Source organism: Barbus barbus (assembly GCF_936440315.1).
Source record: "Barbus barbus genome assembly, chromosome: 8".
NCBI classification, from domain to species: domain Eukaryota; kingdom Metazoa; phylum Chordata; class Actinopteri; order Cypriniformes; family Cyprinidae; genus Barbus; species Barbus barbus.
Window position 1 is genome coordinate 30,585,636 of NC_136736.1, and position 25,520 is coordinate 30,611,155.

The following is a 25,520-nucleotide window of genomic DNA, read 5'->3' on the forward strand; positions in this document are numbered from 1 at the left end:
TGGTACAATGTTTGATTAAATAGGGAACAAAAATGTTAATGCCACACTCATGCATTTTCCTTTCTCCTTCTGTTTTGATTCATTTACCTACCCAGATCAATCACTGTTATAATTCTACCCAACTAGTTAGACAGTTCACTCAAAAATAAACTGCAACATTTGCATGTACAGTAGATTTCAGATTGCTTTGATTAATAAATAAATTATCAAAATGCCATAACTGGATCTTCCAGTGAAACAGATTTTTTTCCTGGTGATGTTTGCAGGCTTCTTCGGTCATTTAGTCCTCATCTCTTCAAGTTCACATTTTTCCGCCTCCGTTTTTGAGTGCAACACCCGCAGCTCAAAATCTGATCAACGACCAATGCATGGAACCAAGTGTCCACCCTAATTTTCTTTGTTTTATATAACACATTACACTTGGATGTACATCAAAATACATAAGAAAAGACCAGTTGCTAGTTATGTTTCATTGCAACTTTAACCAAGCTATTTCCCTAATAAGGTTCCTCTTTTGGAAGTCAGCATGAAATGACGCTCACAACACACTTTGCACAGCATAAAGTTACAGTTAACTACACTTCATAAGTGACCTTGAAAACAAAAGAACAACTTCAAAAAATCTGAGCAGTAGCTCATCAGAGCAAAACATATTCACAAAAGCATTGAAACTCATCTGCAAGATTGTTGTCTAGAGAGTCTGCAAAGAAGCTGAACAATACAGGGGCCCAGCTGGATCAAAAACATCCACACAATGAAGAACCAGCCTTGGGTTCATGGACAGAAGCTCAAAAGCAAGAAAGAGTTTGCTAACTGAGCAGCTAAGGTTGTGTGGAGGAGAGCAGAGGACTGGACATGCTAGCCCAAGAGGCTCTGTGGGGGTGGGCGGCGAGCATGCTTCACATCAAGGCTATTGCATTAATACACTGCCAGGGATGTGCATAAGCATACATATGAGGGCACAAAGTGTTAGGTTGCATGGAGATTTGTCTAACATAATGAATAAAATAGACAAGGTGGAATTGTGGAGTCAGCAAACATGGCTTAGAATCAATGGAAAAGCTTTGGGGAATAACTCAACAGGATTTAACATGCTGTAAATATATATATATATATATATATATATATATATATATATTTAAAAAACATCAAATCAATTCAAAAAATGCAATAAAGTGGAACTTTTCATTGGAAGATATATATTTTTTTTCTTAAAGGAAAAATGACGGTTCATAAAGGAAGGGACAGGCCCGAAGACCTTTTTTTTGGATGCCCCATGCCCGTGGTCTTCGGGCCCTCAGACAACACTGCATCACTCATAGGCACGATTCTGTCATTGACATTACTAAATGGGCCCAGGAACACTTCCAGAAACCACTGTCAGTAAACACAATCCGCCATGCCATCTGCAGATGCCAACTAAAGCTCTATCATGCAAAAAGGAATCCATATGTGAACATGGTCCAGAAGCGCTGTTGTGTCCTGTGGGCCAAGGCTCATTTAAAATTGACTGTTTCAAAGTGGAAAGTGTTCTATGGTCAGACGAGTCCAAATTTGACATTCTTGTTGAAAATCACGGACGCCATGTCATCCGGGCTAAAGAGAGGAGGGATACCTTCCAGGGCCCGTATCCCTAAAGAATTTTTGTGCAAAAAGTGGCTCCTAGCGGCCAAATTCTAAGAAAATTCTCAGAGTCATGACGTTTTCTTAGAATTTCCCCTAAAAGTGACACGAAAATCCCAGTTAATATAAAAGCTATTCTTCAAGATTCCTAGCGCTTAAAAGGGCTCCTAAGGCGAGATCTACTAAGAGCAGGGAAGAGGACTTTTAGTGGCTTAGGAGTTCCCCTAAGCAGCTGCACAAAATGGCCAACAGAGGAGGCAGGAGAGATGTCCTTCAAACACTGGATGACAGGGAATTATTGAGACGCTACAGATTGGATCGTTTGTGGTGGATCTCCTTAGAGATGCAATTACTACTACATTAAGGACAGCCCCTTGAGATAGGCCATCTTGTTTTCAATGGGGTCCATATGGGAGTGAAAGTACAAAATATGCCAGCTAGGATATTAATATGAGCAAATAAGACACAAATCATTATTTGAACAGGGTGTAATGAGCTTAAGTTTTCACATATTTTAGATTCTAATGTTAGGCTATAACCCCTACAGCTTACTATTCATTTTCCAGATATTTTCTTGAATGTGAAATATTATTTACAATTACAGTCTGCATAAGATTAGAGTGTATAATTCTGTTTATTGATTTGAGGGTACATCCTTTGCTCATTATCACCAAAAGTTCATTTTCATCAAACTTGTAGGATCAACCAATCACGGCTTTTGAAATGATGACTCATACCTAGCAACGGGATCAACCACACCTCCTCACTAAGATAAGATTTTCCATCCATTCCTTGCTCAGAGTTCACTGAAAATGTTCTGGAATCACTTCTAAGCTAAAACTCCTGGCAAGGAAATTTTAGGTTAAGTTAGGAGCTCTCTGAGAGGATTCTCAGAATCTTTAGGGATACGGGCCCAGAAGTTTAGTCAGTTAAAAATGGGCATAGTTTTCTTTCGCACATGTTCTTTGATTCAAGAAAAGTTGGAGAGCTGTAGAATGGAAAAGAAGGCAGGAGTTACTTTGACTTCGATTTTCCAGAAAAAACAAAAAACAGTAATGTACTTACAGTGGAAGTCTAAAGAGCATAGACACAGCACTAAGATAAACATGCAAAGGAGATTATCAAAGTTTTATTTCATAAAACCTGTCTTGTCCATGAAAAGACAACAAACCTGATAACCTTCAAATGATAAGAAGAAAAATGTTTAGATTTACAAAAAAAAACAACTTTTTTCTAAAAAGAAAACATTTTTTAGAAGTAAACCAAGCATTTTAATAAAAAAATAAATAAATTAATATATATATATTTGATCCCCTGCTGATTTTGTACGTTTGCCTACTGACAAAGAAATGATCAGTTTATATTTTTAATGGTAGGTTTATTTGAACAGTGAGAGACAGAATAACAACAAAAAAGTTATAAATTGATTTGCATTTTAATGAGTCAAATAAGTATTTGATCCCCTATCAATCAGCAAGATTTCTTGTTTCTAAACAGGTAACGGACTGAGATTAAGCGCACTGTGCTCCTAATCTCAGTTTGTTGCCTGTATAAAAGACACCTATCCACAGAAACAATCAATCAATCAGATTACAAACTCTCCACCTTGTCAAGACCAAAGAACTGTCCAAGGATGTCAGGGACAAGATTGTAGACCAACACAAGGCTGGAATGGACTACAAGACCATCGCCAAGCAGCTTGGTGAGAAGGTGACAACAGTAAATACAACAGAAACACAAAATAATTGTCAATTTCCCTCGGTCCGGGGCTTCATGAAAGATCTCACCTCGTGGAGTTTCAATGAACATGAGAACGGTGAGGAATCAGCCCAGAACTGCACGAGAGGATCTTGTCAATGATCTCAAGGCAGCTGGGACCATAGTCACCAAGAAAACAATTGTAACACACTGCACCGTGAAGGACTGAAATCCTGCAGCACCAGCAAGGTCCCCTGCTCAAGAAAGCACATGTACAGACCCATCTGAAGTTTGCCAATGATTCAGAGGAGAACTGGGTGAAAGTGTTGTGGTCAGATGAGACCAACATCCAGCTCTTTGGCATCAACTCAACTCGCCGTGTTTGGAGGAAGAGGAATGCTGCCTATGACCCCAAGAACACCATCCCCACTGTCAAACATGGAGGTGGAAACATTATGTTTTTCTGCTAAGGGGACAGGACAACTGCACCGCATCAAAGGGACGATGGACGGGGCCACGTCAGGGCCAGGGCATTGAAAATGGGTCGTGGATGGGTATCCCAGTATGACAATGACCAAAAAACACACAGCCAAGGCAACAAAGGAGTGGCTCAAGAAGAAGCACATTAAGGTCCTGGAGTGGTCTAGCCAGTCTCCAGACCGTAATCCCATAGAAAATCTGTGGAGGTAGCTGAAGGTTCGAGTTGCCAATCGTCAGCCTCGAGACCTTAATGTCTTGGAGAGGATCTGCAAAGAGGAGTGGGACAAAATCCCTCCTGAGATGTGTGTAAACCTGGTGGCCAACTACAAGAAACGTCTGACCTCTGTGATTGCTAACAAGGGTTTTGCGACCAAGTACTAAGTCATGTTTTGCGAAGGGGTCAAATACTTATTTGACACATTAAAATGCAAATCAATTTGTAACTTTTTTGAAATGCATTTTTCTGTTGTTATTCTGTCTCTCACTGTTCAAATAAACCTACCATTAAAATTATAGACTGATTATTTCTTTATGGGCAAACGTACAAAATCAGCAGGGGATCAAATAATTTTTTTCCCCATTCTATTTTAGCCACACATTTCTGCTTCGAAAACCTCCAAAATGTCTTATTGCAGACTTTAAGTGCATTACTTTAATCGCTATTTTTGCTTATTTTTACAATCTGAAGGACAAGTCTATATTATTTATTTGCCAATGATGCTGTTGATAGATCCTAATGAATAAGTGGAGAATTCATTTGGAAAATCACTTAATATTCAAGGCCATTACCACTCCCTCGCATATTGGCTTTCCATCACAAAACATGTCTTTAAAAATTTAAATTAATATATTGTTTTCTGTGAATGATTAAGCAGAATGATTTTCACATAATTGTGAAGTAAATATTCTAGCCTACAAGACTGATTACTCAAAAGTCTTATTCAGGACTATGTAGTGTGGGTTTTATGGCCTTGTTTCAGCTGCATTTCTTTCCCCAAAACTTACTAACCACGCATAATGTTTTTTTTCTAAAAAATGCAAACATGTACATCCATCTTGGTCACATATTATTGTAGCACATTTTGTGCTGAATACAAAAAAATACATGTCGGTCAATAGTATGTTATAAGTAGCTGAAATAAGCACAAATATCAGGGCATGTCAAAACATCTCAAGGGCCTCAAAATCACCTCAGACCCCAGAGGGTTAAATTACTTGGTGACTGTTTACAACTACAGTACAAATGTGCACTAGAATCAGAATAACTTTTGTTCTGCACCTAAACGCTTGCAAACACAATGTTCCAGCCCAGTGTAGCAAAGTTGCACACTATTTATGATACCGCAGCAGAGCCCTTCATAAAAGACAGTGCTCTATATCATAACCCCTAATGTAAGCAAGAAAATGCAGCAAAGGTTGGTTGGGTTGAGTGATAGCAAGAGCTGCACATTTGAGGTAATAGTCGTCTTTTGAATTCCTCAATAAAGTCTTTGAATAATTTTTTTTAGGATTGAATTTATCTATTCCTGCAGCACTGCTGGTAAAATCTGATTCTCGAGGCAACGGTAGCCATGTTTCTGCAATTTTTAATATGAGTTTTAAGAGATGAACGTTGTTTTTCAGCCCCTTGAGATATTCAGCACATTGATGATGAATGGCTTCTTTGATTACAGCCATGTGCTCCCCCCTCATGGTTCCTCTACACGGCTCTGCAGTATGATCAATAGCTTTCATAAGCAACTTATGATACAATAATGGCTGTAACTTTATTTTCTGTGGTCCTTCTTCTTTTTTCAAATGTCCTCATAGATGACCTCTATAACCAGCAGCTACACGAAGAGCGGTTTCATCAACCTTTTCGAATCTCAGATGATAGAATTTCATGCAGCGTGTTGTCAGGAAAAGTTCAATAATTGAGTAGGCAGATCCCTCTATGTAAATATTTCTTCATCTTTCACCGCATGTGGCCAAAGGTTATTGAATAAGAAAAATTCAAAGATCATGTGCAATACTTTAAGTACTTGTTCAGTTGCTTGAAAATCAAGGCTTACATTACACAAACTCATGAAAGAAGTCTGTTGTTCAGACAGTGGATTCTCTATTAAATCCGATTTTGAATTACACTCCAGCAACAAGTCAAGAAGTCTCAGTGTGCATTATGCAGTATGCATACAAATTAAAAAGCATTACTCAAATGATTCGTTCATCTAAGATTGAAAACATTTCCTTATATATCTGATTTATTATGTTTGTTGTCTCATTTAGCTGCATTAGAGGCCACTATTACAATAAAGTACTGTCAGTGCAGTAGAGATTACAACACTGTTCCAGTATGTACAATGCATGCTTTTCGAATAGACATTTTTTTTTTATTTTTTATCATGAAACATTGCCATATGAAGACATGCAAAAGTCCTTTTAATGCAAAAACTAAAAGACTTTCAAATCACATGAGACAATATTTTATTCACAATAGAACATAGATAACATAAAAAATGTTTAAACTGAGAGATATAAAAATGTTATGCACAAAATGAGCTCATTTCAAATTTGATGCCTGCTAAAGGTCTCAAAATAGTTGGGAAGGGGGCATATTACGATGGTGTAGCATCTTCTTTTCAAAAACAGTTTGAAGATGTCTTGGCATCGAGGTTATGAGTTTCTGGGCCCGTATTCATGAAAAATCTTAGTTCTAAGAGTTGCTCCTAGTAACAAAATTCTAAGAAAATTCTTAGAAATGTGGGTGTTTCCTCTTGAAATTAAAGAAAAGATCCTAGTAAAGAAAAAAGTAATTCAGAAAGCATCTTAACCCTTAAGAGAGGTGTTAAGGTCCAAAATTGTTAGGAGTACGGACAAAGACTTTTAAGGGGCTTAAGAGTTTCTTTAACAGTGGAGAAAATGGACGAAACATAAGGGAGAATAAATGTGTTGCACACAACACAAGTGAGTTAATAAGACGTTACACATTAGATCGTGCAGGGATCATGTTTGTGACCGATCTAATTAGAGACGCGCTAACATCTCCGACACCGTGCTGAAATCACTACATTAACATATTTGGCAACTGGAAAAATGCAACTATGCAGCAGTGATGATTTGGGTCTGTTACAGCACTGTCGCTGTTCATTTCCTATTAAATACGTTAAGTATGACAGCATGGTAAATAAGAAATACAGAATATATATACATATATAATGTGTGTGTGTGTGTGTGTGTGTGTGTGTGTGTGTGTGTGTGTGTGTGTGTGTGAGAGAGAGAGAGAGAGAGAGAGAGAGAGAATACAGAAAAATTATTTCAAAGTGAAGGCTTATAATAAACACTACTCTTAAAAGCACTCTTTTATTTCCTTCTTGACAACCAACCAGTCACAGTCTTCAAAAGACTGTGTCATAGCTAGCAACGGGGTCAACCCCGCCTCCTCACTAAGATAAAAGTTTTTGTCTTTTCCTTGCTCAGAGTTGCTCTCAGATTCGTCCTGAATCACTTTTAAACTAAGACTCCTTGTTAGAAATTTTTAAGCTAAATTAGGAGCTCTCTAAAAGGATTCTTAGAATCTTTAAGAATACGGGCCCTGGTTATATCTGCTCAAATTAGGTTGGTTTGTTGGCTGGTTTTAGAGGGGCTTTGATAACTTTTCTGCTGGTTGCCCAGCTAAGCCAACAAAACACCAGCTTAGCCAGGTGAACAGGAGAAGACCAGGCCAGGGTGGAAGACCAGCTTTATTTATTTATTAATTTGTTTTCAACAGGGACATTCTAAACCATTAAATTATGCAAAAATCCTAAAATCCATCAATGCATGTATGTCAGCATCCAGTTCATGTTTTATACTCTTATTGCTCATTAAAAGTGTTAGTTCACCCAAAAATGAAAAGCATGTCATCATTTACATACCCCTGTGTTATTCCAAAGCCATAAAACTTTAGTTTATCATCGAAATTAAGTTTTTTTTTTTTTGTTTTTTTTTTATGAAACCTGAGAGGTTTCTGGCCCTCTACTGAAAATCCATGCAACCAAAAGTTTGATGATCAAAAAAGGTCATCAATTTGTCCTAAAACTAATTTATGTAAATCAAGTGGTTTAATCCAAGTCTTGGATTCTCTCTGAAAAGACATTATCACTTAATATGATTACATAATGTTCATTTGCTGGGTGAGCTACTCCTTTAAATCAGAAATGTGAGGAGAAAACATAAACTAGACACTGACATACATTAACAGAATGTTTATTATTGAGTGAACTATCCCTTTAAGACTGAAAAAAATGTTTTGTGGCAGTTACATTTATGCATTTACATTTACATTTAAACTGTGTGGATTCTTGAATGTTTAAGTACTCAAAGACAAGCTTTGTAGCCTCATACCCCAGTCATTCAAAGACGCCACTGACACCTCATCACAATCAAGAGAGTAGTAATAAAAGGAAAGAAATATCTTTGAAGATGCTAAGAAAAGAAGACAAGAAGGCAGCGGCGGCGTACCTAGACTGGCAGTGCTCTATTTATCTCTACACCAAGATATTGTTTAATTAGCCATTAAAGTGCTAAAGCCGTATTTGAGATTAATAATATATGATTACGCAAGATGCCTACTGGGCATGTTGGTGGTTGTCTTAACTTTCTTTCCCTCACCTACTGTGACCCTGTACCACCTGCTGGACTCCTCTGGGCTTCTATTGGCCGTCCATGAGTCATCAGAAGTCAGACAAGCATTATCACGCCTCTGGCTGTTTTGCTGTGAGGTGCCACCGACTTCTAGGTTGTTTGACTCCTTGATCTGTTTCTGTTTCCTCCATATATTTTTGCATCCCAACAGGGATCTGCAAGTATTGTTCTAAGATGAGTTTCTATATTGCATGGTATAAGATGTAAAAGAAAGTCGCCCTATGAGGCAACCAAGCAAGGCTGGAGAAAAAATAAAAGCTAGATATCATCTGTAAAACATGCTCACAAGAAACAATACACTGATAAGATAAAACACAGTCACATAATGAAGAGTGGCTAATTTGTATGAGAAACATCTTGTGATGTACATGATTATCATAGTACAGCATGAAAAACATAATTAGCGCCAATCTTATCAGACATATGTTCAAATACACAAGTCCCTGCTATGCTAACTTAGACTAAGAGCACAACATGCACAGACCTCAGTCAGACATTAAAATAGTACAAAAATAGTCTTTAGCTAGCCATTTAGCCAAACATTCTACATTAGGCTAATTATAATATGGAAAATGAATTAACAGGTCTCAATTAACTTATATCTAATTGCATATACACTACTGTTCAAAGCTTTTATGTAATATATTGATTTAATCTATTTTAAAACAACATTTCTTATCATTACCAGTGTTGAAACGGTTGCGCTTCTAAATATTTTTGTGTAAACTGTGATACAATTTTTTTTAGGATTCTTTGATGAATAAAAGTTTTAAGAAAGCATTTATTTGAAATATAAATCCTTTGTAACATTATAAATGTATTTACAGTCCCTTCTGATCAATTAAATGTATCCCTGCTGAATAAAAGTATGAATACTGTATTTTTTTAATGGGGAAAAAAAATATTGTCTTACTGACACCAACCTTTAAATGGTAGCGTTGACCGTTAAATAAAAAAGCATGCATTTTAAGATGAAATTTCAAGTGAAAAAAGTTTAACTTTAAAAACTTCCTGCATTCTTTGCCATTCTGCAGCATTCTAGCAAATAAACTGCCAAATGTTAAAATTAAAATAAATAAATAAACACTTTTTAACTGCTAAACCATCCTAAATGCACATTTCGGATGGATAATTGTTTTGGGTAAATGTTGTAAAGATAGAATCTTATAGAACTTTTGAAGAAATAGGTTTAAATAACAGAATATACCTGTCAGGTTCTTGAGGCCAAGTTGTCTAAGGCCGAAGTAGCCATCTCGTCTGTAGTTGAGAAAGATGGCCAGGGCGTAACGTCCTTCATACAGTTTAGTGCCTCGGATGATCCGCAGGTTCTCCAGAGGAAGATAGTCGAACTGATTCAGAGCCACCAACACGTAACCCGTCACCTCACGGATGGACTGCGGAGATACAAAGAAATTCACTAAACAAATGCATACTACATTCTCAGGTGATTCCCATGAGTCATTTCCTTTAGGTAGTTCAAGGATGTAGTTTGTCCTTTAGTCAAGGCTTTACCAAAACTTCATCATCAAGTCTATTAGTCAATTCATCAGACAGCCTTGATATAATTTGAAGAGATAATGGCTCAAGAGAGCACTGGACCCTCCCTCTCCACCCACATCAATCATGTTGACATCCAATCACGGTTTCATACTGTATCATTAGCAGGCACAGAGGACAGGTCTATTTCATGCAGAAGAAGTTAATGTGATATAACTGTACTGATCGGGGACACACACACTGGCACTATAGTCATGGAAATCTATCTGAAGAGCTGACCAAGCACACGCCGAAAGCTGTCACCTGCCAGTCAGGATCTCTGGAAGTGCAGAGACACACTGCTAAAGATCATTATGATGTCAAAATTCAGACAGAACTTCAAGGGCCACAGCTGGGTGTAAAAATTGTGATATGAATTTTAATATGTTTGCATATATGTTTTTGAGGATTCAACTAAGGGTTTAGCTCAGAGAAACCACAGAACACTCACACAACCAATCACATATTTATTCAATGAAAACAGTCCACTAAGAACAAAAATAAAATTGCTAATAGTTTTCTCACACTCGTGCCATCCAAGATGTAGATGAGTTTTCATCGGAACAGATTTGGAGAAATTTAGCATTAGATCACTTGCTCACCATTGGATCCTCTGCAGTGAATGGGTGCCGTGAGAATGAGAGTCCAAACAGCTGATAAAAACATTGTAATAATCCACAAGTAATCCACGCAACTACAGTCCATCAATTAATGTATTGTGAAGCGAAAACAGCTGCAAGTTTGTAAGAAAGAAATTCATTGAGACATTTTAACTTTAAACTGCAGCTTCTGGCCAAAGTGTGCGCCCATAATCCATAATAACACTTCCACCAAGATAAAGAAAAAAAAAGAAAAATAAAATAAATTCTGTCCTCTGTTGTCCTCTTACATCAAAACCACAAACATATTTATTTAAAACTGTTTTGGACTGTTTTCACTTATAAATGGTGCATATTTGTCTCCTGTTTAATACAAGAACTTTTTCACCAAGGACTTTATCTTGTATTTTAGCTTGAAACAATGGTTTGCCATTAAAATGTCTTACTGATGAATGTGTTTCTTAAAAACACACAGCTTTTTACTTCACTAGACATTAATTGATGGACTGGAGTGGTGTGGATTACATTTGGATTATTGCAACGGTTTATCAGCTGTTTGTACTCTCATGCTGACGGCGCCCATTCACTGCAGAAGATCCATTGGTGAGCAAGTGATGGTACATTTCTCCAAATCTGTTCAAAAGAAGAAAAAAACTCATCTTGGATGGCCTGACGATAAGTAAATTATTAGTAAATTTATTTTTTTGGGTGAATGACACTTTATGGAGTAGATTTTTAAATTGTAAGCGATAATGCCACTATATTGTGATTTGGTAACTTATACATTTAGAATTAATGGCTTGTCCAAATTACCAACCCTAAGTATACGCATTATTAATAGTGATTCTGGCATTAGCAAATATCACTACTAAATCTGCAACCTTCGTTATTGTCATCAGCAGTTTTTGTTTCCTAGCAACAAACCAAATAACTCCTCCAAAACCTTACACAGGCATTCAGGACATGGGCAGAATTTCTAATTTGGTTCAAATTCACATTATTTAATTAAAGGATTACTTTGCTTTTCACAACCTTCTCAAAAAAACACTGTTTACTTAGACACTGATTTGTTTTCTTGCCCTTTTGGTATTAAAAATTCACTGGACCAGTGCTTTAGCGGCCAATAAATAATAATAAGAAAAATAAAATCTAGTTTTTTTTTTGTTATAGACTTTATTATAAACACAGGCTAATTCAATTGCAATTACAGTTCTGCAACACAATTCATAATTGATTTGGGCTAATTTAGCAAGCATTAAACAATAAACAATTTATTGCTAAATGAGGTTTGAGCTGTTTAATATGCCTGTGAAGGTTTTGCTCTTTTAAACAGGAGCTTTTTGCGTAATTCTGAATAATGTCGGATCACAGTGAACTGCATGTTAACTAACACCTCTTTAGCTAAATGTTAAGCATAAACACAGCAGCTGTGAGTAGTTTTAATACGGAACATTAATTTTAGTAGGTCTACCTTGCATAGTATTATTTTCAAGGATAACAAAAACTCTTCTGAAAATTTACAAGCACCACAGTGAGACTAAAATTTGCAATATGAACTGTGGTTCATTTTCTACAGGGAACCACAACAACACAGGAAAAAACAAAACAACAACAACACTAATGAAAAGAAATATATATATAAATATATTGATATAAGAGGTTTTGGTGTTATACCTTTCAATAAAACATGCTGTACAACATACAGATTCTGCCTGGATTAAGGCATCCTGGATCCTAAAACAGTCACTTTAAATGTTTAAGCTATATTTTTGAGAGATCTGGACATGCTCTGAGATCAGGTTAAAGGTATTCACTATTCTAATTGCTCCTTCTCACACTAAGATGAATTTATTCTGTCTATGCACTCCCTAGGAGAAAAGTCACAGGAATGCATGCAAAGCACAGTAAATGTTAATGCAGTGATCTATAAAGGACACACACACTCACATATGAATACTGATATCACGCAAGGCTCTCCAATATCATGCATCACAAACCTAATTGCATAAAAGAACAATAACACTTTTTTTAAAATATGGTCAGCATTATTATGTCTACGAATGGGCACAAAACTATTTATTTTAAACTGTTTTTTTTTAAACAAATTATAATGTATATTATATAAGTAATTAGATATTGCATATTAATTGCATACAAATGTGTTTATTTTAGTATCAGTAAGGTACTATTATAGTTTTTGTTAATATTTTAAATTTATTTAGATTTTTTTTCTGCTTTCATGTTAATTTTAGTATATAAATCCTTTAGTCTTAGTGTATTTTTCATTTGTTTTTGTTGTTTTATAATAAGTCCATATAGAGTTTATTCATATTTTAAGAATTTATTCATCTTTATTTGTTTATTTTGTATTATATCAAAATTACTATAATAAACTATTTTAAAAATCTTATTGTAATAACTTTTTAAGCTCTTTAATCACTTTTTTCTCCTATGAGATTTAATTAATGATGTCAAATAAGTCTCTAGCTACCCAGTAATATCGCATAAAATTCTCAACGATGTCTGAAACTGTACACAGATTTGTCAAGATATTCTGCAAAACTCCGAAATTACAATATGACTATCTGCTATTCACATTCACTTTATACCTCTATACTTGACAAGACTGATATTTAAAAGTAAAAGAACCACAGTCTTCCAAGCTACAAAAGAGCAAACTTTTACTGAAATTGTCAGAAAAGCATCTTCAACAAACAATAAATATTTGGAGTTCTAATGACTTTATAATCTGCATTTCACTGTCTTGTTTCAAATACTTGACTGTCTTTGGTGAAAGCATGATGAAAGTTTACTGACATCTTTATTGAGAGCATTTTTTTTTTCGAGCGAGACTGCAACAGAAGTAACGGGAGAATTTTCCGAACAAACAAAACAACTTCAGTTACAAGCGAGAAAGTGGCAGGAGATGTGAGACGGCGAATGAGGAGGTTGACAGAACCCCACAGTGAGAAGTGGGAAGAGTTTCAGGGTCACAATCATCCATTTTTAGATGACAGAATGTGGCGAAGGCGTCTTTACGAGCAGGCACGGTCTGTTCTGTATTCAAACTGAAGAAAAACACAATATAAATGTCATTGCTATTGTTAAATGCAATCTGTTTGTTCCACTCCATGTGGCAAGCTACATGACACTGCACATATTTGCCTGAAACTAACTCTCACTGGCAAATATTAAAAATCCATAAAGGAAAAACAATTTGGAGGGCTAAATTAAGCAACATTGAAGACTCATTTTAATAACAATGCATGTTGTAAGCAAAGTTTGGTCTTCCATAACTCAAATAATGGGACTTCCTTTAGCGCTCGGCGTCTCAGACGATCATTAGCTTCATTTGAATAGCAATCATGACCTTTACGAGTATCTTTAGAAACAACAGCAATCACTCAACCACTGGAGAAGAGAGCTGGCAAATTGTGAATGATAAACCATAACTACATTTTGGAAAATAGCTATGAATCTAAATGCATTACACTGAATGTGATTCATAGAAGAACTCATCATTGTTTTTTTAACCAAGAAATGGCTTTACTACATTGGCTCTGTGCTAAAATCAATCTGCAGGCAAGAAGCTTTCATAAAAAGATTCTGTGTAATTGATTTAGAATTAATTACACTTCAGAATTGTCTATGCCAGGGTCAATATTGTCTAATATGACCGATTAAAATACACAGCTCAATCATCATTCATATGAATGCAATGTCTTCAATTATGGTAATTTTTATTGTCAGCTCTTTTCGTGTAGCTGTAATAATTTTTGGGTGTCTATAATTGCTGTGACGAATTCATTTAACCTCAGAGATCATTTCATAACACCGGTGAAGGTAATGAGACTTAGAAAGCCATGAATAAACTGAATGGACACACTTTGTATGAGTATTGTTTCTAAAACTATAAACTCATGAAAAATGTGTTCAGAAAAAAAGTTTTTTCTAGTAAATCGTACTCCAATAATGTGTATGTTTGTGTGTGTGTGTGTGTGTATGTGTGTGTAAAACACAAAAGATTTTAACTTCGATTTTCTACTTCTACAAATGTCCCGTTTAATTCAATGTGTTACTTGCTGTTTCTTTCTTTGTAATTGTTTTTGAAATGTACTAGCAATTTTTGAGTGAAATTTTTTATGCCATTTTTTTTTTAGTGTACTTACAAAGAAAAGTAAATGAAAGTTAAATATAAATAAATAAATAAAATAAAAATAACCAAATCACATAAACTTTCTAAAACTCAACTTTATAATACAAATATAAAAATAAAAGCTATTTCAAATTATCAATACAGTACAATAAAATAAAAATAATGCTAACATAACACTGGTATATAAGAAAAAACTTCATTTTAAATCATAGCTTCAAAATATTTTTCTTATGTTCCCTTATGTGAGTCAGGTATTCTTTAAAAACTTACAACCAAAAATTTATTACATTTTTCATGAGTGTTTTTCTCCCAAACAGGCTTCTTTAGCTGTATCGTTAAGAAATCTATAATTAAAACACTTGGTTCAAATGACAATTGAATTGTTAATTTAGCAAACTAATGTCAGTGCTCAGACTCCTCACTAAAAAACTTACAACAAGAAAGTTAGTTGAACATATGTCCACAGAGCCATGAAAATGGCCTTTATTTCATGGCATTTCAAGCATAAAGTGAAAATGTGTAATTAGTAAACACTGATATGCTATGAGCTTGTGATAGCAATTTTGAGAAGGTGAAGAGACACTTAATCTAACAATGTGTTAATTTCCCATGAAAAAAAAAAAACTATAATTACTCTAATGTTAGTGAGCTTGCGGCCGCGCTGAAACTCTCTCCTCCGACAACGTTACAGTGATAGTGCAGTGGGATAATAAGACAGTGCTATTAGCCCACAGACACAATTACCATTTTCTCCCATAAGCCCTCTTGAACCCTTACTCTTTCTCACTGGGCACATTATGCCAGGCTGAAGTGATTTTAGAGGGTTTAGTGTTAGCGAGGAGGTAGTGAAATTCTACATCTGTAAATGAGAGGTGCAGAAGTCAAGTAGCATCATCTCTAGTAAAATTACATCCTGGTTCATTTATCGCTTGGAAAAGGACATGCCCAAACAGCAGCACACATTTAGTGGGTGAAATAACAGGGGAGGAAATGGACATCTCACATTCACTAACAATACACTACATTCAACTTCGATAGAGATACACAGACATATTGGGTATATTTGAAAGCGCATACTTCCATACCATATTCATACTGTATCCACTGCTCCGGGTGTGTGTTCACAGTGTGTGTGTGTGTGTGTGTGTGTATTCACAGTGTGTGTGTGTGCACTTTGGATGGGTTAAATGCAGAGCACAAATTCCGAGTATGGGTAACCATACTTGGCCACATGTCACGTCACTTTCACTTTCAAATTGTGAACAGGAAGTGTTTTTGCCAATGCAGCGAATAACCAGATGAAAATTGTCAGTGCAGTTCATACTACCATTCAAAAGTAGTTTTTTTTTTATGATTTTGAAAGAATATTACCAATAAGGTTGCATTTATTTGATCATAATTACAGTAAAGTTACAGTAGTAATGTGAAATATTAATACAATCTAATAATGATGTTTTCTATTGTAATATATTTTAAAATGCAATTTATTCCTGTGATGACAAAGCAAAATTTTTAGCATCACTGCCCCACACTGTAAAAAATGACCATGATTTTAACGGTAAAAAACTGTGAAAAATGCAATAGTAAAAACCTATTAAATGGTTAACGGTAAGTTCCTGTAAAATATACAGGGAAAAAATGTAAACTGACATTCCCAGAATTCCTAGTGTTGCATTTCAAATTTTGTTTGAATTTGATGTTTTTTTTATTGAAATAACTATGTTTCTTCTTTGTTTTTTTCTTATCAGTTATGTTTATTAGGGTTGTATGTTACATCTAATGTTGTTAAATTAATGTTTATTGCATATTTCAGTTTAATGAGTCTCACCATGATGGTGTTTAGTGCTTGTGTGAATGACACTGTGCACCTTCTATATATGTTACTATTTCAAATCTGTTTGTGATGGGCTTTGGTTCATCATGTGACTTTTTCATCACCACCTGCATTTGGTAGTTATCCGTGTATTTCAAAGGTACAAAACAGATTTCCGTAATTTAATAGGTTGGTATATTAACATTATATCAGTTAATGAAATTACGGTATTTAACTGTAAATTTAAATTAAAAACTAAAATGTTGTTACCGTTCCGGCAACCACAGCTGCTGGTTTATATATATATATATATATATATATATATATATATATATATATATATATATATATATATATATACACACATATATATATATATACACATATATATATATATATAATATACACACACTCAGTTTGGGTCTCTGAATAAAATAGTTAAAATAATAAATACTTCGGTATGATATCCATATTCTCCTATATCATACTTTATGAGCCATACAAGTCTGATGTATCAAATATATAAATCATAAAACAAACTTCTTTAATGTCTAAATTTTCACTAAACTGTTCCATTTTTTTATGGACTATTATTTTGTATATCAGGCTGTATACATACACTGTGACATATTTGCCTGTAAAATAGATTATTCAATGTTTACAGCTAATTAGAATGACAATAATTACATATATAAGTATAGTATTAACATTCAGAATACTTGCAAAATACAAAACTTTGGATCTATCCTCTTGCAACTAAATTAAAAATAATGCCAACTCTTCCACAGCTTTTAAATAAGCCTAAAACCACTAAGGGTGCACTGAGCACTAGAGAATTTTCCAAGATGAGAGCTGCTTTGAAATAATACTAGAAATAAGAACATCAAAACACTCAGTATTCACAAAAGACTGAAGGAGGTCATGAGGAGGAGATGTCTCACCAATTTATACGAACTGGGTACAAACACATTCTGTCAGGACACTTTTGGACACATAAAGTGTCTAAATGTCATTGGACTAGTTGTGTCAGCATAAAACAGTTATAAATCCACTTTTAAGAGCACCATCATTTCTGGACTTTTGTGGCTAAAACCTTGAATGTTGTGCTTCCAGGTCAAATTTATGACAGTTTTTCCTAGAATGGTGAATTTTTGACAAGTTTTCTTGACTTCTGTACTCTTGCTGAAAGGGAAACTAGTTAGAAATAGAGAAAGCTTTGTAACAGATGGGTTCATTTGTGTACAATGTCTGTTTACATGGTCCAAATTGCCCACTAGTACAGTCTGTCACTTTTTCTCTGTGTCGAGTCAGTTAGTTGCTGGTTATGCTGTCACTGTGAGTAACTGCTCTCCTGTGCATGCCTTGTCACCCAAAATTCATTGCATTCAAGGCCACAGACTCAGATTTACTTTCAATAAGCATATGCAACAAATGTGCAGTACCTGAAATACATAAATAATATCAAATGCATAAATAAAATATAACATGAATTATTTGTTGTGTTACTTAAAACTGATTTATTGGAAATAAGTGGTTTATGCAACACGTCTAAATCTATTTTATATCGAAATGTTCTAGTTTTTATTCATGTATGTATATATGTAGAGGTATGTATGAGTAGAAAGTTTACTTATTTTATAAAAGTTGGGATTGTGAATTAAAAAGTTGCTATATATATATATGTGTTTGTGTGTGTGTGTGTGTGTGTGTGTGTGGACTAATATACTGTATATATTAAATAGGCTTCCATAAAATAGTGATTCAATAATATAGAAGAAAAATGTATGAAAAGAAAAGCACAGAGACTCTTTAATACACAACGGGTCACCCTAAAACTTGTGTTTTCTTGCCGATGGGTCTCTGCTGGTCAGAGAAAAGGGTATAGAGACCCCTAGAGAGTGTGTTTTTCAACTTAGAGATTGAAATGTGAGAAGGATTTTAACAGGGAAGGAGAAAAAATTAGCTGCGAGATGTTCTGCGAGATGTACCGCTATATAGATCTGTCTCTCCACATGTAATGCATATATATATAGACTGCGGTGGCAGAGCAATAAATGCAAAGAGGTGATTGTCTGAGACAGTTCCTGATGTTAACACGAGCTGGCAGCTCAGACATTGAGCCACTCTGGTATTCCCACTAAGCAGGCATGGAGGGAGCCAGCAGCCTGATTGATCAGACCTTAATGAAGAGTCAGTCAAACCCTGTAACAACATTAGCTGCTGCTGGAATGCTCAGGCTTTGACCAGGATACAATCTGACAGCGGACCGTAGGTCTATTTGACAGGCCAAAGTGACACCACCTGCCGATACACACCCGGATCCTGGATGCTGGTAGATTGATGGGAAAACATCAGGGCTACAGGTAAACAAGAGACCTTTAAAACACAGATTAATTTGTTCAGTTGTTTTTGTGCGCAATGTGTGACAAAAAAAGAGGGAAGTGTCTCAACAAAATGCACAGGAGACGAATATAAATAACTAGATTAAAAATATTGGTTTACTTCTGTATTCTGTGAACCATAGCCTAATCCACCTTTACAAATCAAAGTCTGATGACAAAGACACTTGTTAGCCCTCAATCTATATTTATTGAACAATTTTTATTTTATTGGACTATTAAACTATTGCTAAGCCAAATAAAGCCATATATATATATATATATATATATATATATATATATATATATATATATATATATATATATATATATATATATATATATATATATATATATATATATATATATATATATATATATGTATGTCTAGTGTCTATTATTAATGCTTGAGATGTGTATATATATATATATATATATATATATACTGTATATATATAAATATATACACACACACACACACACACACACACACACACGCATACATATATATATTAAATGCATGTTAAATACATGCAGCCTTGATGAGCAAAAGAGACTTATTTTGCAAGTAAATTTAACGAAGAGACTATTTTTATGGAATATCCGAGTTTATAACCTATACTTTCTATTATAGATAATAGAAAGATAAATAAAACTTAAATGTGTTAATAATTTCACCTCCAGTACCTCCTCAGGGAAGACACTCATGGATGCTCACCATGGGACCTCCCTCAAACTGCACATTTTGTTTTCATTTGCGCTATGCCATGTGACCTGTTCCCATATTTTCATCCTGATACATTAGAACCACCATGAGGTGACTTCTAAAAACCATTAAATTATTAAGACTCAGAACCCATGTGATTTCTCTGTGAATAAGTAATACACCTGGTTTCAAAACAAGGCAGCCTCGTATAGCCTTTTTGCTTTATTTCTACAGTTATACCAGGTTTGGAACCATAGTAACATCCATTAATGCAAATGTAAAAGAGCTATTTAACCATCAGTGTTACCAGTAATTGCAGTACCCTTACAAAAGACTGCTAAAAGCCCCAACTGCCTTTGAAATCCAGAAATACACAATGACTTGCTCTCTAATGTCACGTCACTGGAGTGTTCATATTGGGAGTAAATAGTCTTCTGCTATTTATATATTAATATAGTATTTTGTTAGTCAAGCATAATAATAGTTTGCTCATTTGTATTATTTTAAGGAAAGGTGCAAAGCTGAATTGCTAACATCTGTCCAAAAGTAAAATCAAGCAAACAATTAACATATCTATCTATCAATCAATCAATCAATCAATCAATCAATCAATCAATCAGTCTGTCTGTCTATATGTGTACCCACCTTGAGGAAAGACAGATTGCGGTTTCTTTCAATACTGGTGATCTCCAGATTACCCATGACCACCTCACAGTTCTCGTAGAACTTGCGAAGAGTTTTGTACTGCTGGTCCAAATCCGACAGCGTGCTGAGCTTGTTATCAGTGCCAGGACACACTATAGAGGAGAAAAAGAGACAGAGAGATTGATCAGACTGTGATCAGGCAGCAGTTCATTGTACCAGCAGTTCATTGAGTGGAAATAAATCAACAAGACTATATACAGACATTACAAAATGTAATAAATCACTTGTTTTTTTAAAGAAACACTTTCCAATGACGACACCAGCGGGTAAAGTTAAATCGGGAGTCAGCGTCTGTCTTGCCTCCCCTGAGCCCATCGAGTATTAACAGACCCCATAAAGTGTGCGGTGAGTTTGGTGTGTGTAGTGTAATTGAGAATGAATGGGGAAAGTCACGTGAGAGGAGGCAATGCTGCCATCGCGATATGACAGGTTATGTTCGGCTGCGATTGGTTCATGCAATAAATCCTCACGAATCAGTCTGAATGAACAGTATAATTATGTTAATGGGAAGAATAATTTAAAAAAGTAAGTAAACAACTCACACATTTAGATATAACCACTTTGTTACATCAAAATAAGACTTGAAATGGCCTGAAAACATGATCTGTGGGAGTTTTTAGTGAGTAATCAGCTTGGGGAAATTTCAAGTAAATATAAAATCACAATATATATTTATATTTCAAGTAAATATAAATATATACATATACATATATTTCTGTCATGACAACTCTCAGAGGGATTGGCATGGTAATGTACATTACAATGTTAATGTATTTGGTCTTGGTGGAATAGATTTGCTACACTGCTGCTGTGGCAGAGCGAGTACCGAGACTTTCTACTGCCAATACATCCACAACATGCTGCTGTGAGTATGTAAGAAAAACTGCTGCTGCAAATATAACATACATGAAATAACCCCCAATAGCATACATGAATCACCTCGTAGCAGATCTATACAGGTGGAGCTGGGGAAGGCGGAGGATTTCTGAATCACGCTGTGAAACTGTTACAACAAGCACTAGTCATATATTTGAATGTTGAGTAGAGAGCTCATTGGCTACCGATACTGGAGAGAACCAATCAGCTGTGCCATGTGATGGTGATGTCATTAGGTCAGATTGACTTAGACCTATCAGAATGCTCCATCTAGAGTTTCATGCCAGAACTCTGTACATATACGTGTATATATACACACACATAAAGAAGTTCTGAAGCTGGTTTCATCAAGATGTCATTTTAACCTGTTGCTGAAAGCTGACCAGCTCGGCTCTTGCCTCTATATGAAGACAAATGAGAGCTGGCGAGGACAATTCCCTAACATCATCTATTAGATCACGGACCTGTGGAACCATGACCACAAACAGAGTATTTGCTCAACAGGCTTAGCGAATAACAGAAACTCCAGTCGATAGCGCAGTAGAGGCATTTGTGTCGGAGTTATAATGTGGGAGGCCACTGGGCTGATGGTGATGGTGATGCTTCTGAAGTGGAGGCAGGAGTAATAAGCAGTTATTGAACCCCGGAGGGCGACTGTTTCTCTACATTATAGCAAGCTATATTACGGCCCGCCGCCTGCAGAGCGGACCACTCCATATTATTGCTGTGGACAAATTACACCCTTCCCAGCTAAATTCATTCACTGTCACAGTTAGGTAGTCCTGGAGGACATGGCGATGCCATGGAGTATTCAGAGCGAATATTTAGACCTCTGCTGGACAAATGGAGAATAGAATCCTTATTGAATATACCACATATCTACGGGTAGGAAAAGCAGCTGGTGATGAGAACAATGCGCTGTCCGGTATCATGTTTCTCTAAAATAGAGGTCTCCTCTGTGCTGAGGTTAATTTGTTTCTGAGAAAGTGCACTAGAGAGGCAAATGTAAGACGTCTATCTTTTTTTCCACCCTTTCCTTCTACTTGTCTTTTTTTCTCTCTCAGCTACATTGCTTAAATGTGAAGACTGAGGCTACAAAGTACCTATAATTCTCAAAGAGTGTCCCACTTCCACTTTTCACCAGGGCTTAATACACAGAACACATGTGGCATGTATTAAGATTAATGTTGCGGATAAAGTACTGACACTCAACCTCTTTCGTCTGCTTCAAAAAAGGCATCCTAGAAAAATGTATGATGGTAAATTTCCACTTAGCTAAAAGCTGTTAGATATGGAAGCTTGTTTTTGCCTCAGGATAAAAAAATAAAATAAAAAAAATGAAGTAAATATGAGAAAATTAGAGCAAAATAAACATAATTTTTTTTTAATATACAGATACAATAATATATAAACTACCTGGTCTCATGGCATAAATGTACCTGGGCGCACTTTGTAGCGAGACGTGAAATGCATACCAATAAGTACATATCACTGCAGCTTCCAAAAGAAATGAAAACTAGAGGCAGTAAAACTCTGACGCCTTTTATTCCTTTTCACACAACTTTACAGAGTTTTGATTAATAAAGCATCATTTTCCCACAATTACTTGAAAAATATCATGTTATGACTTCAAAACAATATTAATATGCTGGGAGATTTGAAAATTGATGCTGTTGAACGTTAGCATCACACATATCCAGCTTCATATGTATGGGTTTTCATAGGCGGTAGGTTTGTTCAGTAGCTCACGGAGTACCGAGATGTACATGAGAGGTGAGGAGCTCCGGTTTGAATCCTGTGTAACTACGGTTCGACAAAACAGTTCAAATCTGCGTATAAGGAAGTTCAAATAGCATGGTTGTATCAACAAATGTGTTTTTATATCAGTTTTGCATTTGTCTGCACTATCGGGTAGGTTTAGGGTTGGGTTTGGTGTAGGGCATATTTCCAACACGATAGAGCATTCATTTTTTACGACGGTCCCTGGATATTTGAATTCTGAACCGCTGCGATACGTACCTATATCAACGTAATAAAAACGTGCCAGGGTTTACGTATTGAAACCTTGTTTTAGCGCCACTCAGTGGACATTTCTCTTTGAAACTGAGGCGAAACATGCAGTAAAGTACGTAAAAACGGTCTCGCTAAAAAGTGCACGCAGGTACGTTTACGCCATGAGACCAGGTTTTATATAAAATTGCAATTATGAAACAATTCACTATAAATATGCACTACTAAAGTTTCAGTTGAGAGACAGAAAGTCAAATTTAGAAGCAATATAAAGTTGTGAGATACGTAGTTACATCATGAGAAATAACATCACAATTATTTGATTTTTTTCTCTGAGATGAAACCGGCTTCCAAAGTTAAAAGTGTGAGTTGAAGGTAGGGCTGGGCGATATGGCTGAAAACTGTATCACGATATCAGTGTTTCATATCGGTCGATATCGATAATTATTGATTTTTTTTTAAGGTGGTACATCAAGTTCGTGGTATTACCAGTCTTGGCGGGGACGATGGTCTTGCATAATTTGCAGACGACATTTGGTCTGACTACGGTCAGACTTATAATATCCAAAAAACTGCCATACTGACGAGCTGACTTTCTCTTTTATTTACAATTTCCTCGCTCGCTGCGGCACTCATTTTCTACTTATGAAGAGGAATCCAGCAGGGTCTGGCTGCAGACGTGCACTCTCAGCCGCGCGTGCGCACTACACGAGACAACGATATGGCGCAACCAAAGAGATACTGTTACATGATTGGCTGTTAGCGTGTCACTCCCTACGTTGCTAGGTTACCAGAGAGCGAGTGCCTTTGTTAATGCAACCAAACTTGCTTCGCAACCTTTGTTTTCTTCCGACGAAGAATAAAAAATATCGAACGTTTTATCGAACACATTTTTTATTGATATCGTTCACGTGTCTATCGCGATACATATCGTTATCGTTTTAACGCCCAGCCCTAGTTGATGGTTTGCTTGTCTTTAACCCTCTGGAATAACTAAAACGTTCTAAAATTACGAAAACTGAAGTCAAATAAATGAAATAGAACTATTGAAAATATTGAAAAACAATAAAAATTACAAAAGCATACCGTGACATACAGTAAAATTACTAAACCTTAAACCAAAATTTTAATTGTAAAATTGCTGCAAATTTACCAGATAGCTGGTGTGATAACTAGTGTGCTTTATTTACTCCATTTTTCACACATTTGACAACTGGCGAGACTGGTTATGTTATGAAGCATTACAGAATTCGCCTCAACAATCTTGTCCTTCAACTTTTAGTGCTCTGAGCTTTTGCTTTACTATGGTTTAGAGGCAAAAGTGTTTCAAATTAAACATTCAATATAAGGGTGACTGACGTGCTCAGAATCGAAGAACGAAAAATTAGAATATGTCCTTTTGCACCCTGACCCAATAATCCATGATTGTTTCTGACGCTAAGGGATTTCTTTCCATACTTCAATGGCGTTTGTCGACAGAAACTGAGCCCTTAGTTTTAAATACTTGAAAAGCCCACATCAGAACTTCAGGATATGGGATCCAGGCAGGATCAATGGAGTGACAGATCACCACATTAACACCCATTCCGCTATTTCACACACTCATCATTTTTGACTCGGTAAACCCAAGCTCCTGGGGCGCTGATGTACAACATGTTCATTACATTTGCTTGAGATAGCCGCACTTTTCAGGTCTCCCAAAAGTTTAGACAGCTTTCATGTTTTCATCCAGGTTCTTAGCATGTTTTATTGTAAATCTGAACCACTTATAGTCCTATATACTGTAAACAAATAAATAAATAAATATTTGAAGAAAATGTTTTATGTATTATTATTTACAGCAACATTCAGGAAAAAGGATATTGCTGTCTTGAACGGGGTAAATTCACAATATGAACAATGATTTAATTATAACAGATAAGATTCATTACAAAAAAGTCAGAATTTCATTGAATTTAATGTATACAATATGTTTCTCAAACTGTAATAAAACATACTGAAAAATATTTTTTTGCCTAACACTATGAAGAATGACCAGGTCTGCCATGAAATAAAAAATAAATAACTAAAAACTCTCTCACCATTCTAACTATTTTTATGAGAATTGCGAGTTAATATCTTGCAATTAGGAATTAACGTGTCACAATTCAGACTTTTTTTTCGCAGAATTTTAAGTTTTTACTTCCTCTGCATTCTAAATATCTACAGTATATAGCAGTTTACATCAGTCTACAGTATATCTCACAACTCAGACTCTATGATCAAACCTGTTAACAGA

The 25,520-nt window shown here is 35.6% G+C and overlaps 1 protein-coding gene across 1 annotated transcript in view; it reads right to left on the reverse strand.

The window, feature by feature from the left end:
- LOC306873950 (receptor tyrosine-protein kinase erbB-4-like) overlaps nucleotides 1-25,520 on the reverse strand; it is a gene marked incomplete at both ends in the record, with an annotated part of 158,922 nt that overhangs the window by 41,547 nt on the left and 91,855 nt on the right. Inside the window, 2 exons of the mRNA XM_079423555.1 lie at nucleotides 9,671-9,857; nucleotides 20,297-20,448. Of these exons, the coding sequence (XP_079279681.1) occupies nucleotides 9,671-9,857; nucleotides 20,297-20,448 (339 nt within the window). The remainder of the gene's footprint in view (nucleotides 1-9,670; nucleotides 9,858-20,296; nucleotides 20,449-25,520) is intronic.